The 17,623-nt window shown below is 48.9% G+C and overlaps 2 protein-coding genes and 1 pseudogene across 2 annotated transcripts in view; 1 reads left to right on the forward strand and 2 right to left on the reverse strand.

Annotated features, from left to right (window-relative positions):
* APLP1 (amyloid beta precursor like protein 1) overlaps positions 1–11,458 on the forward strand; it is a 131,415-nt gene extending 119,957 nt beyond the window's left edge. The window contains exon 14 of the mRNA XM_077337048.1: positions 11,385–11,458. Coding sequence (XP_077193163.1) covers positions 11,385–11,443 — 59 coding nt within the window. The 3' untranslated portion in view covers positions 11,444–11,458. The remainder of the gene's footprint in view (positions 1–11,384) is intronic.
* The window catches only part of ARHGAP33 (Rho GTPase activating protein 33), a 58,137-nt gene extending 41,847 nt beyond the window's left edge, over positions 1–16,290 (reverse strand). The window contains 1 exon segment of the mRNA XM_077337045.1: positions 16,030–16,290. Within this exon segment, the coding sequence (XP_077193160.1) occupies positions 16,030–16,035 (6 nt within the window). The 5' untranslated portion in view covers positions 16,036–16,290.
* LOC143838808 (ferritin heavy chain A pseudogene) lies at positions 11,878–14,724 on the reverse strand (annotated as a pseudogene).
* Positions 16,291–17,623: the final 1,333 nt, after the last annotated feature.

Consider the following 17,623-nt stretch of genomic DNA (forward strand, 5'->3'; position numbering starts at 1 on the left):
TCTGGGAATTGTAGTCCATGGACATCTGGAGGGCCACAGTTTGACTACCCCTGGTTTATGGGAATCCCTGGAGTAGATAATATTGACTTTGATGGGCCAAGGGTCTAATTTGTTATCCAGTGCTGCTGAGAACCACCTTGTTGTAGTGGTTAGGAGCGTGGACTTTTATCTGGCGAGCCAGTTTGATTCTGCATTCCCCCACATGCAGCCAGCTGGGTGACCTTGGGCTCCCCACAGCACTGAGAAAGCTGTTCTGACCGAGCAGGAATATCAGGGCTCTCTCAGCCTCACCTCCCTCACAGGGGGTCTGTTGTGGGGAGAGGAAAGGGAAGGCGAATGTAAGCCGCTTTGAGACTCCTTTGGGTAGAGAAAAGCGGCATATAAGAACCAAATCTTATTCTTTGAACCCCCACTGGGGAGAAAGGTGAAGTTTCAATGAAGTAAAAATAATGTTTTCATTGCTTCCTACAATTTCCAGTTTTTCTGTAGGGAAAAATGGGAAAAGGTCATTGAACTTTTTCTGCTAGCTCTTTACATCTTCAGGCATTGCTACCTTCAGTCCTGCTACTTTTCACACAGCACTGGCCTGAATATGAGCTGATTAGTCTCCAGGATCCAACAGCTCAGGAACTCTAATTGGATGAGCAACCCCAAGACAGCGCTGGGAAAGTGAATTGTTTCCCACCTATTAGCCTATTAAAATAATTCTATCCTAGAGACGGAGAGAAGCCATTCTATGTCCACAGGGAAACACAGTCTATGGTAGTTGTCATTTGAATATCAGAAGTTCAGGTTCATTTGCCACTGGTCCATTTCCATTTGGTCCCTGGCTCTACGTTTTCATGTAATAAGAGACTGAATCATGGCCTCTGGTGCAACATCCCTTCCATTCAAGCAATGGGACTACAGTAGCCAACCTGCTGTTGTTCCCCAATCACCGGGCTGCGGCCCAGTACCGGGCCATGGAGGCTTCGGTACTGGGCCATGGCGAGGGGGAGGGAGGCACATCCCGCGCCTCTCCCCGCAGCATGGCGCTTGCTGCGCTGGAAGACGGCTGATCACCTGCGCTTCCCTCTCCTCCCCTGGTCCCCATGCCTCCCTCTCCTCCCACCCAGTCCCCAGCCCAAAAAAGGTTGGGGTCCACTGCTCTAGATGACCGGGATCAGATTCTTTGTGGGGAAATTCTGCTTTGTAGGTTGGACACTGTGGCATTGCACCCTGCTGAGCTCCTTCTTCTCTCCCACCCTCCCTAGGCTGCACCCCTAAACCTCCAGGAATTTCCCCATCCAAAAATGACAACCCCAGATGAGACCAATTAGAACTTGTCTCAGGGACTTGTGTCAGGAGGCCGCCATGCACAGGTAAAACAACATAGATGGGCGTTTTCAAGAGCAAGATTTAATGCTCTCCCCTCAGCACTCTTACAGGGCACATTTTCCTGCACCCCTGCGCATTTGAGGCATTGTCTCTGCTCAGAGGATATAATTGAGACCATTACCCACATTTTATTATTTTGACCCCCTATACATGGAAGAGAGGAAATTGCTAATTATGCTCCTCCTTACACCGTTTAACCCTCTTGAAAAAAAAATTTAAAACATGCCGAGGGCCTAATATTAAGACATCTTCTGGATGATAGGCACAATGAAATCACATGCATGGTTGCAAAATTTTGTCTTTTAACATCTCTGTGGTTCTTTCAATATAGGATTGTGGAAAGGGGCCTCTAATGTGGAAAGCATGCCTTGCCTAAGATTGTCAACTCTGGGTTGGAGTCTACCTGGAGATTTGGGGGATGGAGCCTGGGGAGAGGGAAAAGTTAGGGCGGGACTTCAGCAAGGTGTAATGCCATAGAGCAGGGGTAGTCAAACTGCGGCCCTCCAGATGTCCATGGACTACAATTCCCAGGAGCCCCTGCCAGCGAATGCTGGCAGGGGCTTCTGGGAATTGTAGTTCATGGACATCTGGAGGGCCGCAGTTTGACTACCCCTGCCAAAGAGTCTTTCTTCCAGAGCAGCCATTTTCTCCAGGGGGACTGATCTCTGGAGATCAGCTGTAATTCCAGGAGACCTCCAGGTGCCACATGGAAGCTGGCAACCCTACCCATCACAGGGGCCTGGTCTGGTGTCTAGCAGGTGCCGTCAGAGAGAAAGATGAGAGGGGGTGTGACATTTTAAAAATCAAGATGGGGGGGTGCCCTTGTGCTGTGAAACCCGCCATGCTCTGATTACATCCGGGTCGGATTACTGTAACCTGCTCCCAACGGAGCTGCTTGAAAAGTGGCTGGAAATATCAGCGGGTGTACAATGCAGTGGAGAGGTTATTACCAGGATTGGACAGGTTATTGTTAGAATCGGGACACAGGAATTGTTATCACCCCGTGCAGAAAATCTGCACTGGGTGCCCATTTGGTTCCGGGCACAATTCAAACCCTGATTCCTACCATGAGGACCCTAAATGGCTCAGGGCTGGGGAACGTAAAGGATTGCTTCCTCCCATATCTCCCGGAATCACAAATGATCTCCCGGCTACAGAGATCAGTTCCCCTGGAGAAAATGGCTACTCTGAAAGGTAGACTGTATTGCATTCCAACCTCCTCTCCCCAAATCCTACCCTCCCAAGACCACCACCAAAATCTTCAAGAATTTCCCAACCCAGAACTGGCAACCCAACCTATTGCTAGTCTGCCGGTTAAGATCTGCCTGCGAAGCCCTGCTCTCTGTGCCCTCCCCTTGAGAGAGGAGGTGGTGGTGGTGGCAACCAGGGACGGATTTCTCAGGGGGGGGTTCCTCATTTGTGGAACGGCCATCCCTTTGAGGAATGCCTAACCACTGCCCCTATTCTCTCTTGTAAGGGTTGTGCCAAAACGGTTCTTTTGACAACGGGGTTGATCTTTTCACACTATTTTTCATAATGGGTCTTATGTTTCCGTGCTCTGGCTGGATTTTAAACCCTTGGCTCTGAGGAACAACTTTGAATAATTTGTTTTGGTATTCCGTTTGTCAGTCACCTGGGGCTGGTTTCCTGGGGAGGCAGCATAAATATTTCCTGACTATTTACGTAGAGTTTGGAAACCCCTGCTCTTGACCCTTTCTGCTGGGCATCCAATTTAACACACCAGGGGATGTCCAAGCCCTAAGTTAGCCACAGAGAAAAGACGTCCAATTCTGACGTGTACAGACAAGGCTGTTTTGCTTTCGGTGTCCAGAGTCGGTTTAAAAAGAGCTCTTGTGTCATTCGCTAAACAATGTCAAGAAGAAGGACTGTCTATCAATTTTGACAGAACAAAAACGGGTCCGCTTCAATAAGAGACCAATGAAATTCAACGGGAGAATTAACGGCCATGACATTGAGCAAGTTAAAAGCTATAAGTATCTAGGGGTGACTTTTACTTACAATGGCAGTGCTGTCAATCATACTGACTTGTCTTGCAGAAAGAAGTGCCTTCGCCACCTTGGGCTATTTTAGAAAGGAAAGGTGCCCGTTTTGTGCCCGCTGCATTAAAACTTTACAGAGCAAAAGTGCTTACCCACTTTTACAGAGCAAAACCCCCTGGACATGGACCCTGTGGTCCAATCATCGTGAAATTTGGAGGGGGGGGATCAGGAAAGACCCTTCCATAGCTACCCTGAAAGTTTGGAAGCTGTAACTGAAACCCCCCCCCCCAGGCCCTGGGAAAGGCGGGGACACTGAAATTCCCATTAAAGCCAATGGTGCCATTGACTTTAATGGGTGTCGAAACTGAATCGGTCCAGATCGGGCCCCTGGTGCACAAGCCTGTTCCAAGCAGACCTGGATAGGACTGCTCCCAGAAATTCCTACCCAGCCCATTATGTTGTATACACAATTGTCTGTGTGTGTGTGTCAACAAGTTGCAGTCCATGTACAGCAACTCTGGTAAGGGGCTTTCAAGGAAAGCCAGAAGCAGAGATGGTTGGCCATTTTCTTCCTCTGCAGCATCTTCCTTCCATGTATTGACCCTGCTTAGCTTCTGAGAAGTGGAAAGATAAGGCTGTATTATGCTGCCTTCCCTTCTGGGTACATAACTAACTGTCTGTAATTCAGTCAAAGTACGATATACATTGAGTGTGGCTATGCCTGTATCGGGGTCAAAATGAAGGGACTATTAGTTTTGCCAGGAGATAACAAACTTTCTGGTCTCCTAAATTACTTGGGCGTTCTGTTCAGTGGTTAGCACACCTTGGACTCTTGATAATGTCGGAATCCTGGGTATTCTGCCATGTGGTTCTAGCTGATTTCTGTGATTGATGGTTGGAGCTGTCAACTTTGCCTGACCTGTTGATGTTTCCCAGTGCTGGTTCCCTTCACACCTCAAGGCCGCATTCTCTATAGTTTGCTTTAGGGCCTTTGCTTCCCACAACAATGCTGTGCTGAGATACTACACTCCCTTTGACTTAGTTTGCCCTCCTGCGCCTGGTACCCTGATTAGAGGAATGTTTGGTCTCCCTTGAAACCCGAGATCGCCTTCCCATGGGAGGGAGGGAAGGATGCTCCTGTGTTTTATATATGTGAATCCCTGCGTGTATCTTCAGTTCCGCCAACGTGCTTGTTAGATGCTTTTGCTTGAGAATAAAGAAACTTTCCGAAATAGAAGTTTTCTTGTCTACAAGTCTGGAATTCTGACAGATAAAGGGAAGAATTTAGGATAAGAAGTTACGCTGATGGTGTGGCTCTAAAGCTGGCCAGACCTGAAACTTCAGTTCCAAAATTGTTAGATTATTTAAGACACCATTGAGTGGTGTCCGGATATAAAATTTATAAGACTAAAGCAAAGATTTTCATGACAGCTGCCTCTGAACAAGCGTTCAAGGATATAAGACCCAAGACTGGTTGTGAGGCTAATTCAGATAAAGGAAAGTACTTAAGAGTTTACACTAATAGAGATTTGGAACACCTGTTTGAAAACAATTATGAAATGGTATGGAAGAAGACCCAAGAGGATCTACAGAGGTGGACAAGAATGAGTTTTACATGGTCAGCAAGGATGGCAACTATTAAAATGAATGTATTTCCAAAGCTGAACTTCTTATACGAAATTCTGCCTATAGACATTAAAGACATCCCTAAAAACCTGGAAAAATTGTGTGAATAAATTGGTTTATTGGCCTTCGAGCCTCCCTCCCATGAAATACACCACCAATTCGTCCAGTCCACGGGGCCATCAGTATGCTGTAGTTGAATTGATGTTCTCATCACTGTTCTACTGTTCTATTATACTGCTCTATTGTTATCACTGTACTGTTACTATTTATAACTACTGAGTTATCTGTATTGTTTCCGTTTCATGTAAACTGCCCTGAGCCGCAAGGGAGGGCGGTTTAGAAATATAATAAATAAGTGGGTGGGTGGGTGGCTGGATGGAGAGAGAGTGAGAGAGAGGGAGGGAGGGAGGGAGGGAGGGAGGGAGGGAGGGAGGGATGGATGGATGGATGGATGGATGATAAAAAGTCAGACAGACAAGTGGATGCAAAATTTGAATCATAATGTAACTCTTGATGAGTGGGAAAAACTGGAGGGGGGGGGATAAAAAACTGACCACACGTCAAGTATTGAAAGAAAATTGGTACAAAACGTTTTGTAGATGGTATGTAACTCCTAAAGGAATCAGAAGAATGTCAAACTAGCATTACGGCAAATCATTAAATAATTGGTTCTCTTTACCATATGTGGTGGCAATGTGAGAAAGTAAAAAAAATTGCATCAGTATTCATGCCATGTTAGAAAAGATGCTAAATATTAAATTTCCTATGTATTCTGACTATACGTTACTAAGCGTCTTTCCTGGAAAACTACCAGCAAATGCCAAAGAATTCTTTTTTTCACACTACGACAATGGCGAAATTATTAATTACTCAGCATTGGAAACAACAAGACTTATTGAAGATGATAGACTGGATATAATTGGAGAACCTTCTAAGGTGGCTAAACTTACAAGCATGGTGAATCGGAGACCTTTGGAAGAATTTCGAGACCTCTGGCACTTCTATATGGATTACGTGATTAAGTAGCTTCTATGTTTTGTATTAGTTAGATGATTAATTGGAGACTAGAATATGGCGTTGTTTCTTGTTTTCTCCATTTTTTCCTTATTTCTATCCCTTTCTATTTTCAATAATAAAAATTCATTAAAATAAATAAATAAATGGCCAACAGTAGAAGGAGTTATATATTTTTCCCCTCAAGGTTTCCAGAAAAGGAGAAATTAGATTTTCTGACTGGATGCTGTCAAAAGCTGTAAAAGTTTCATCACTTTCTTTTTGACCAGGGGAATGTAGCTTTTTTCCAGGTATTTGAGAACCTCTGGATTGCTCCATTCACATGGAGATCTAGAAAATGAGCTCTGCTTCTTACAGAGTTAGATTAAAATCCCCCCTTCCTGGAGCCAACCACTCAGCATTTAATTGGGCTGTGGTGGGGGGGAGTTCTGTTCCACTAATGGATACTTCAGACCATTTCAAAATGTGTACAAATTCTTTAGAGTTTTGTTTAAATAGGATGCAAGTTCCTAAACCTCGCAGGCTTGTCTAAAACTCTAATCCTTGCAAACTGCCTCTGCTAAATTATTCCGGATAGGAATTCTACGGTTTTGCATTTGGCAATTTCTTCCCTTTAAATCTCCATCCCCCCTGCCTGTGCAGATCGCTGATGCTCCCAATGTACCATGTGCTACAGAAACAAAGCAGTCTGTTGTTCAGAGAAAGCAAGACTGGAGTCCTGCATTTTGCAGTCATGGAAATAAAGCGGTGACGGTACTACAGCTGGAAAGTGGAAATTTGGCAGGCACGTGGTCCAAAACGCTCCAACTTAATATACATATGCAAAAATGTCTATATTTAGAATAATAGATTCCAATAACAAGTTAGCTGTTTGTTTGCAAGAGCATCTCCTTTAAAAAATATATACAGTTCTACGATTGCAACACCTCTCAGCTGGTCTAGAGCAGGGGTAGTCAAACTGTGGCCCTCCAGATGTCCATGGACTACAATTCCCATGAGCGTTCGCTGGCAGGGGATCATGGGAATTGTAGTTCATAGACACCTGGAAGGCCACAGTTTGACTACCCCTGCTCTAGACAGTCTCAAAGGAAGCCTTATATTCACCAAAATGTCAACCTTTCCAGGGAACCAGGAAGAAGACATCCATCGCTCACCGTGGATCAAGAGCTACTGCAGAGAGGCTCTCCCTTTTAAGCCCTGCACAAACAAACAATACCCCTTCTTTAGCTCCACCCGCTTCTCTCTTCTCACCCCAAATTAACATCAAAAGATGGCAAAAAAGCTCCTGTGCCTCTAGAAATGAACAGCAATGCCTGATCTCTTTCCACCCGCTACAGCAGGCATCTCATCAAAGTACCTCTGCCTTAGCATCATCACATTCAATATCGAAATTTGCTCCATCAGCAGTTTTCTAAACCTTTGGAGGATCTCTGACTTAAAGGGAGCCTTTGATTGCATGCAGAGCTGAGTCCTGAGCAATCTAGTTCAATGCCCAGCTTTTCCAGGTAGAAAGGATCCCATATTACAAACCAGGGACTGACCTGCACTCAACCAGAACAGACTGTGTTATAATAGATGGGCTGCAGGTCTAATGCAACACAAAGCAGCATTTGTTGGCAGACAAATGCTGTGACTTTCTAGAAAGTCTGAGATACAACAACAACTGGGGAATCACTAAATGGGTCTATCAACTTTCACTTCCATATGTCCGAAAGATAGAGGGGTATTTTCAGGCATTCATAAAGATGCATCTGACATTATCAATATAAACCAAACACTGGACAGTTTTTCCTTGCAACGCAAGTCAAGGCGTCACATCTGACAAAGTAGGTTTAGTCTATAAAAAACCCTCTGATGATCAAATTGTTAGTAAGATGCCACAGAACACTTCCGTCATTTTAGGTGCTGAACAGTCCATTCGTAAGGCTATCAAAGTTGAGTTCAGGTACTTGTGCACCAAGATGTGGAATGGCATAGTCTAATCTCATCAGATCTCAGAAGCTAAGGATGGTTAGTAGGGACCACCAAGAAAGACTATGAAGAGGAAGCCAATGGAAAACCACCTCTGCTTCTCAACTGCCTTCGAAGTCCCTTGCTGGGGTTAACATAAGTCCATGGTCTAGCCTAGTCTCATCAGATCACAGAATAGGGATGGAAGACCACCAAGGAAGGCTCTGCAGAGAAAGGCAATGGCAAATCACCTTGCTTCTCTCTTGCCTTGAAAGTCCCTTGCTAGGATCACCATAGGTCAATTACGTGATGACAATTTACACACCCAATTAGTTGAATAGGATGTGGAATGTTATAGTTTGGGCAAATCTTGTCAGATCTCAGAAGCTAAGCAGGGTCAGTCCTTAGATGGGAGCCCATTAAGGAAGGCTCTGCAGAGGACGACAATGGCAAACCACCTCAGTGTCTCACTTGCCTTGAAATCTCCTTGTTGGGAGTCACCAAAAGTCAGTTGCAAGTTGCAACTTGGCAGCAAGTACATGCGTTTCTATTTTTACACCCACCACTGAAATTTTGCTGAAGGCACACTGGGAGTGATAAAATACGGAACAACAAAACAATGAGCCTGAAAAGGCGACATGGTACATCTCCCCATCAAGGTGGAGACATAAAGCTCACCATGGCATGTTTCAACTACTTTGATGCTACCTGGAAAGTTGACAGTTCATGTGGTTATTGACCCACCGATTTCCAGAAAAGATGCACAAGGACACAACCTTCTTTCTTTCGACATTTAAAACGAAAACAATCACGATGCAAGAAAGTATGATGGTTTTCCCACTCCCTCGGAAACTTGATAAGGTGGTAATGAGTCATCAAAGAGCTGTCAGACAAAGAACGAATGGAGAACCTTCCAGGGCTTTCGAACATACAGCGATGCCAACAGGCTGAAGGAACATTGCAAAGGATCAAATCATTGGGCATGTAATGGCCTGAACTAATATTTTCATTGTAGTAGAAGCCAGGAGAGAGAGTGGTAAGCCATGTGATCTGGGGCATAGGACTTCTGTTGCCTCTCTTCCCACTGCTGGAACTGGCCGTCAAGTCACAGCAGACTTATGGTGACCACAAAGGGTTTCCAAGCAAGAGACATTCAGAGGTGGTTTGCTATTGGCTGCCTCCCCATCAGGACCCTGGTGTGCCTTATAACAGGGGTAGTCAACCTGTGGTCCTCCAGATGTCTATGGACTACAATTTCCACGAGCCCCTGCCAGCATTTGCTGGCAGGAGCTCATGGGAATTGTAGACCATGGACAACTGGAGGACCACAGGTTGTCTACCCCTGCCTTATAAGTCTCTGATACAAAGCTTCTGAGATCTAAGGAGATTGGCCAAGCCGGGGCTATCCAAGCCAGGGCTCTCTTCTCTACCAGTCACCCTTGATCTGGACAAACTTAAAAACAGAAGCACTACCAGGAATACAACTGTTGGATCTGAGTCCAGGAGAAGCTTCGAGATCAACAAGAGTTTCAGGGGATACACTTTCTTAAGGAGATAAGGATTCTTCTCTTGCTACAAATGCTAATTCTCTGACACTTAGCATTCCTCCCCTACTCTATATCGAACTAATGACATTTTGCATTGTGCCTTGCTTTGCAACACTTCTCCCAGTTCTGACTGGGATAGAAAGCCTCAGGGATCTCCATTCCAATTTGTACCTGATGAACGGACCTCTGACTCTCAGAAGTTCATAGTCTGAAAATCTTGTTGGTCCCCAAGGGGCTATCGGACTCGGATCCAGCGCCTACAATACCTGAGCTGTCCAAGGTTCTCCATTCCGATTTGTACCTGATGAAATGACCTTTGACTCTCAGACGTTTATACTCTGAAATTTTTGTTGGTCTCTTAAGGTGCTACCAGACTCGGATCCAGCTCCTACAATACCTGAGCTGTCCACGCTCATCATGGTTGCTACTTATGGTCCATTCCCAATTGTTCCTGAGGCCTTCTCTCTTCCCTCCTACCTCTGTCTACCTCCATCTAACAAAAGTAGTATGTGAGAGCCAGCATGGGGTGTGTGTCCAAAGCTTGGGCGAGATAATACATTTTTTGAGAAATAAATTAAAGAAAATGTACGTGTGCTTATTTCTCGCATTTCCACGCTGCCCTTCCTCAAGGGCTCAGGTCGGCTTACAATATGGATCCAAATCACATTAAAATGTTAAGTTATTATTAAAATCCGTCGATCTAAAAACTGCGGGAGGGAGGGGGAATAAAGTGCTGAGGCAGAATTAGCTATACGGCACCCAGATGGTTATTGCCTATGTAAGGAGGCCAGGGATGGTTGGTACATCTATTGGCCTCAACCATCGGCCTGTCTTACAAAATTCGTGGAACTGTTTTAGATCCCACAGGGCCCTGATCTCACTTGGGACAGTGTTCCACCACCAGGACAGGACAGAGAAAGCTGATTTCAGGCAGATTTTGCATGCTCAAACATATGCTCCTCTGAGGGGCATAGATACAAAGATCCTACAGAAGATCCCACAGATACAAAGGTCCAGACCATTGGGCTTTAAACCTGGTCATCAATTGGTCATCAATCTGGAGCCAATGCAGCGGGGAAAGCACTAATCAAGTGTTAGAATCATAGAATCACAGAGATGGAAGGGACTTCCTGGGTCATCGAGTCCATCCCCCTGCACTATGCAGGACACTCACAACCCTATCGCTCAGCCACTGCCACCTGTCACCCCCTTGAGCCTTCACAGAATCAGCCTCTCCGTCAGACGTTCTCTCTCCATCTGGTTCCCGTAAGGGGCCCAACTGCTGCATTAATGCAGCAATAATAATAATAATAAATAATACCTTTATTGGCATACCACAAGAATAAAACACATTAAATGGAACAGGACGCATATAAAATTAATTTTAAAAGATCTTCGCTCGAGATGCAATCAGGCTGCATTAATGTGTCAGACCAGGATGAGGGGACGCCCAAGTTCAGATCCCCACTAGGTCATTATTTATTTAGGAAAGGTCAGTGGTGCAGTGTGGCATGCAAAAAAACCCAGGGTCAACCTCTGGCATCTTCAGTTGAAAGAATCATGGAAAAGGTGATGTGAAACACCTCCGCCTTGGACAGGGCTTGGCCGACCAATCCTCAGATTCATTATAAGGCTCCTTCACATGTATCCATTCCCTGCCTTCCTCTCAACACCAGATTTGGTGTCTTACAAATCAAAATTTAAAATGCCACACAAATAGGAGGGATCCAGCATCCCAACAATTCACCGTCATGTCTAGCAAACCACCAGCTCACCCAGGGATCGAACCACCAGATGTTGTCCAAGGTTCCTTCATGTTCTTCCGCTCTGTAGAACCTCCAGGACAGCTCAGGGACTAATCCAGAGACCTCTTCTGGACTGGCCAGAGCACTTGCTCCAGAGACCTCTTCTGACTGGCCAGAGCAATAATCATACAAGTAAATCAGAGTCCAGTAGTAGCACCTTTAAGACCAACAAAGATTTATTCAGGGCGTGAGCTTTCGAGTGCAAATAAATCTTTGATGGTCTTAAAGGTGCTACTGGACTCTGATTTTATTGGGCTACTTTAGACCAACACGGCTACCCATTTGAATCCTTAATAAAACCTTGGTGGAAAACTGAATTCGCTGCCCCTATGAGGAACAGTGGTCCCTACAAATTCTGACATGCTTTCAAGATTTAAAACCAGCACCTTGAGCTGGATGCCGAAGCAGCTAACCTAAACACCAGGGGTAGTCAAACTGCGGCCCTCCAGATGTCCATGGACTACAATTCCCAGGAGCCCCCTGCCAGCGCTGGCAGGGGGCTCCTGGGAATTGTAGTCCATGGACATCTGGAGGGCCGCAGTTTGACTACCCCTGCTAAACACCAATGAATTGGGGAAAGAGGTCACATGCACATAATGCTTTGCCCCTGCTAGCAGTGGCAACTCATGTTTTTGAACGACATGTAGCTTCCCCACTGTCACCAAGGGCAGCCCCATGTCATGTTACGTTAGCCTTGAGATTACCATATTTGTGAATCTGAGAACAAAAGTTGAGTCCCATGGCACCTTTAAGGCCAACTAAGTTTTATTCAAGGTGTGAGCTTTCGTGTACATGCACACTGCCTCAGGCAATGGAACAAGAATTGTAAGGGTACAGAGATAAGGCAAGAGTAAATTAGTAGTAAATTAGTAAACAGCATCCCGAAGACATCCACAAAAACGCAGCATGATAATGAAGATCGGAGAAGTCCATGCTAGAATAACCAATCTTTCCTTTGGGTTCAATTGTTGTTCACAAAACCATATTGGGGGAATAAAAATGTTAAGGTTAGCGATTAATGGCAGACACTTTCCCAGTTGTGGAAAGAAGTAATTAAAAGAGACGAGTTGCTAGTCCCATCCGTCTCCACCCAAACATGGAAGCATCCCCATAAGTGACAAGCCCTGTTGTGTTGGCTCACCTGTCCGAAGACCAGAGAGTTAGATTCTAAATTATTTTACATACATACTTACATCACATTAGCACCTCATTCAGTTCTTATAGCCTTATAATCCTCTCTTCATTTCATTTGGGACAATGGGACTGTAATGTGATATAAGTATGCATGTGAAGACTGCTCTCGCCCAAGGTGAACCTGTCAAACAGGTACTCCCCCTGTATTGTTTTGGGCACCCCTAGCTGCCTCAGGTTGGTGAGATGGTCCCCCAGCCTCTTGATGGCCTTCACTTGCTCTTCTAAGTATTCAGACTCTAGGAAGTTACACAGATGAGGGTCTCCCTTTTTTGTTGCCATCTTGTACGGGTCCAGCAGAGCTTGGTCCACCTGCTTCCCCAGCTGCAAGGCTTCATCAGGGCTACCAAGTTGCTGCCCCACTTGTCCTGGTCTGGCTTCTTGATGTCCTTTGGTATGATGTCACCTCCTCACTTGTTCTGGTATCTCAGGAACTTCTCAGCATGCCCCCTTCTCTTTCTGGAACTGCTCCCTGAAGAACTGAGCCATGTGGCTCAAGGCAACATGGTCACAGTCAAAGTGACTGGCCATAGAAAGGTACACGTAGCTAGCGCAGAGCTCCAAGTTGACCAGCTGGTTCACAGCAGCTTCAACCTCAAGATGGAAGTTCTGGCTCACCTGGGATGTCACCTCTGCACTCTAAACAAAACTTTTAGCAGTAATTCAAGAGCTCTTCAGCTACCGCTCAAGGAAAAACGGCTTCTTTGGGGGATATGTCAAGTGGCAAGTTACTTATAGCTGCCTTGTAGGGATTTCAAGGCAAACAACATCCCAAGGTCATTTGCCATTGCCTGTCTGTGAGCTAGCAGCATCCCTGGACAACCTCCATGGTCCCCCATCCAAAAATTGTCCAGAGCTAACCCTGCTTATGAGCCTCTTGTGGCACAGGGTGGTAAGGCAGCTGACAAGCTGTCTGAAGCTCTGACCGTGAGGCTGGGAGTTTGATCCCAGCAGCTGGCTCAAGGTTGACTCAGCCTTCCATCCTTCCGAGGTCGGTAAAATGAGTACCCAGCTTGCTTGCTGGGGGTTAAATGGTAATGACTGGGGAAGGCACTGGCAAACCACCCCGTATTGAGTCTGCCAAGAAAACGCTGGAGGGCGTCACCCCAAGGGTCAGACATGACGCGGTGCTTGCACAGGGGATACCTTTACCTTTACGCCTGCTTAGCTTCTGAGATCTGACAAGACTGGCTTAGACTGGGCCACCCAGTTCATGGCAATACTGTTCAGTCGTCTCTTAGAAGCTAATTTCGGTTTGTTGGAAACAAGCTATCACAACAAAACCCTTAGGTCAGCGGTTCTCAACTGCCGTAACACCACGACCCCAACTGCGGCAGTGGCGCACACACGTGCACAGGTGCAAACACAGGCGCAATGGCGGCCAATGATCTGGAGGCAGTATAGAGGCAGCCAGTGGCATAGATCCGCCGCCGCCGGCCACCGCCCACCACCACCCGCTGCCACCACTGCAATAATCTGTCCTGGCAACCCCACGGAAGGGGCCAGGTGATCCCACTGGGGGTCGGGACCCCAAGGTTGAGAACCATTGCCTTAGGTGGTGGTGTGATAGAAAGTGCCATCAAGTCACTTGGTGGTTTCCCATCCAAGTACAAAGCAGGGCTGGTTATGGCATCCTAGGTCCCACAAAGGAAAAAGCTGGTAGAAAATAAGTTCACATCATTCGCATTCCTGGATTCGCACTGTTGTCTCGGGAAGGAGCGTGAAGCACAGCCTTCCTCCTGCAAATCTCACATTTTGCAATGAGAGGTAAAGAAAAACGACCTCGGTCGTTTCTAAAAGATGACCTTACAAGCCAGGAGACGAGCAGAAGAAAACTCTGCCACTAGCTAGCTACACGAAAGAACAATTGTAATGACAGCCAGGGACCTGAAGCGGTTGAAATGCTATTCCAATTACAAGCTAGACTTCCCCCCCCCAGCCCCAGAGAACAGAAGGAGGTTTGAGAGAGAGAGAGAGAAGGATCTCTGCTCATTATGTGTACGCTCACCCTGCTCTGGTAGACCAGTCCAGTAGGCTTTCATAGTGGGTTGGATCCAGACGAAATTCCCCACAAACGGAAGGAGAGGTTGTCATCCCCACCTGCTCCAGACCTTCCACTTGCCCCCAAGTGTCATTCCTGTTCCCCAGAAACAGGATTCGGAAGATCCAGGGAGGGCAGGAAAGTTCTGTTCTGCTGACAGAAGAGCCATCCATCCCTGGACAACCTAGTCCGGTAGGTTCCGACCCAGTGATCCCAAAACATGCAAGACCTATTTGACCAGAGGTGACGCAGAGACAAAAGCACGGCCACTATACACAGCAAAGGCCTCTCTCTCTCGGAAATCATACATTCCGCATGTGACGATTAGGCGGAAAACCGATTTGGGCTGGACAAACTGTCGGGATGAGTCTTTTGTCCACAAAACCACGGCTTCAAAAGCTGGTGGGGCCTCGAGGCTGTTCCCCTCTCCCACTTGGGGGACCACAGGCCGGTTTTCTCACCCCAGGGTTTCTTAACCGCCCTGACATGACGGATGTCAGACAGCTTTACACTCAAGTGCCGGTCCAGGTAAATCCAGGTAACTTGTGAATCTAGCTTTATGCTCCTGGCTATTGGGGAGGGGGCTGTTTCTCCTCCTGCTCCACTTGACCTCACCCTGCCCCTATAGCAGACTCTTCACTGCCTTTTCCCTTGGCTTTTGGCCTCTCTCCTGAACCGTGGGCCCTCCAGGCCAAGCCCTCCGAGATCCCAATCGCTGAGGTTGTGCCGCGCACAGAACAGTTTTTCTGTCTCTCTATCCAAAGAAAGATGCTGGAGAGGAGCTGGACCTTTCCATGGCAGTGGAGGAGGCCTCTCCGCCCCCCAAACACACACACACAAAAACACACAGAAACACACAATGGCTCCAGGGTTGCCTTCCCGTTTCCCCCATAGATCTTCAGTGTGGAGGAATTCGCGCCTGGTGCCAAGGTGCTGGGTGAGTTTCTGAGGCAATGAGGCATTTTGCTCCCTCAGATCTCTGGAGTTTGGGGGCGGGGGGGGGGGGGTGGATCTCGCAGGTGCTTAATCCCAAACCAGGAAGAAGGAAACGTATAATGAGGGAACGGGAAAGAGACAGAGGAATGGGAACTCAAAGGACCTGCCCTACGGGGTTTCTTTCCCCTTCCCTGACAAACCCCAAATGGGGGGAGGGGTGTAAAAGGAGAAATTAGGAAGGGAAAGAGGGGCAGGAACCTGCTGATCCCCATCTGATTGGGGTGTTTTTTTTGGGGGGGGGGCCCTGTCCAAGATCTGGACTCGCCTTTTACGCCGGGTAGGCCGAGGGAGGGAGCGTGTGGGGCCGTGCCCTCTCCATCCCTCCCCACCCTTATCCTGGAGGAGGGGGGGGGTCAAGCCGGGGCGGGGTTTGGGGACGGGGCGGCCGACGCGGGGTGTCGCCGGTAACAGGTGCATGGCTGGGGAGCAGCGCGCCGGAGCCTCCCCGCCCTCCCTCCCTCCCGAGCCGCTTCCCAACTCACCACCATGGCGCCGCCGTCCCAGCGCGCGGCGGCGGCGGCGGCAGCCCGAGCCAGATCCCGGGCAGAGCTGGGACAATAGGGGAGGGAGCCGCGCGGGCGGGCGGGCGGACGGACGGGCGACGCCACCCGATCCTCCTCTCCGGCCCGGCCTCTTCCCTCCTCCCCGGCGGGGAAGCACCAGCCAGCCAGCCAGCCAGCCGATGCGGGGCGGGAGGAGAGAGAGAGGGAGGGAGAGGGCGAAGCGCTGGCTGGCTGGCTGGTTGGCTGGCGGGGGCGGGCGCGGCGGCGGAGGCGGGGGCGGCCGGGGATGGGGGGGGGGCGCGGAGAAGGGGGAGGGAGCGGTGCTTTGCAACAATAGGGGCCGCGGGAACTGGGGGGAGGGCGGAGAGAGACACCCCCGCTGCGAATTTGGTGGGATCGCCCTAACACTTTGGGGGAGTGGAGGGAGAAATAGTGCCGGCGCTGGAACAAAGGGGGCGGCCGGCGCGGCAGCTGGACGGGAGCGCACAAAGAGGCTTCTGTCCGCGTAGCCGGCCTCCCCCCGCCCAGCCCAGCCCAGCCCTTCGGCGATGCCCGGGCCAGGTCCCCAGGCCGCCTCCTCGGGGCTCTTCGCGCCCGCGGGAAAACGGAGCTCGGGAAGCCGCCCGGCTTTGCACAGCCGGCCGGCCGCCTCCCTTCCGGGGAGTTGGGAAAGGCCGCGTAAGGAAAGCCCCGCCATCGAGGCGGGCGGGCCCTGCTGGCTGCTGCTGCCGCCCCCGGCCTTCGTTTTCTACCCCCGCAGGGCGGGTGGCGCCCGAGGGAATCGTCGTCGGAGCGGCAAGCGGCAGACTGCCACCCGGGAGCCGCCTCTCCAGCCCCAACCCGCACCCACGCGATGGGGATCCGTGTGCGCCTCCTTCCTGACCCCACCGATAGCCAGACGTGCGCCCCACCGGCAGGTGCACGGTCTTCACTGTTAGACGTGCACCCATTCTCGCGGTGGGGTGGGATTTTCAAATCCGCTGAGCAAACCCGGCGATCCCACGTTGCAAAATGGGACACGCGGTGGTGGCATGCGACAGGGGGGGTTTCCTTATATAAGGGCGGACATACTTCATAGACAAAGACATCTGCTGTCACCTCGGAAGCCAGATGAGGCTGTAGCTGTTCTCAGAACACTGACCGGGATATCCCTAAATAGGGGAGACCCTGTGACTGGGTGGGAGAGCATGTGGTTGGCGTGCAGAGGGTGCCAGATTCAATCCCTGGCATCTCCAGGTAACCGGGGAGGGCATTGGCTCAGTGGCCAAGCATCTAGGTCAGTGGTTCTCAACCTCGGGCTCGGGACCCCTTTGCAGGTCGAATGACCCTTTCACAGGGGTCATGGCAGGGCAAGCAGCTGGGCGGGGGGGGGGGGGGCTGCCATACACACAACAGCCTTGTGGGGTGGATAGAGAGAGCGTTCATCTGTCTGGAGCAGCGGAAAAGAGCAAGATCAGCATGGTGGGACAAGAGGCAGAACTGAATTTAAATATCTTCAAGTATGTAAAAGGCTGCCATGGAGGATGGTGCAGAGTTATTCTCTCTTGCCCTGGAGGGACGGACCAGAACCAAT

The sequence above is a fragment of the Paroedura picta genome, chromosome 5 (genome assembly GCF_049243985.1).
Source record: "Paroedura picta isolate Pp20150507F chromosome 5, Ppicta_v3.0, whole genome shotgun sequence".
Lineage (NCBI taxonomy): Eukaryota > Metazoa > Chordata > Lepidosauria > Squamata > Gekkonidae > Paroedura > Paroedura picta.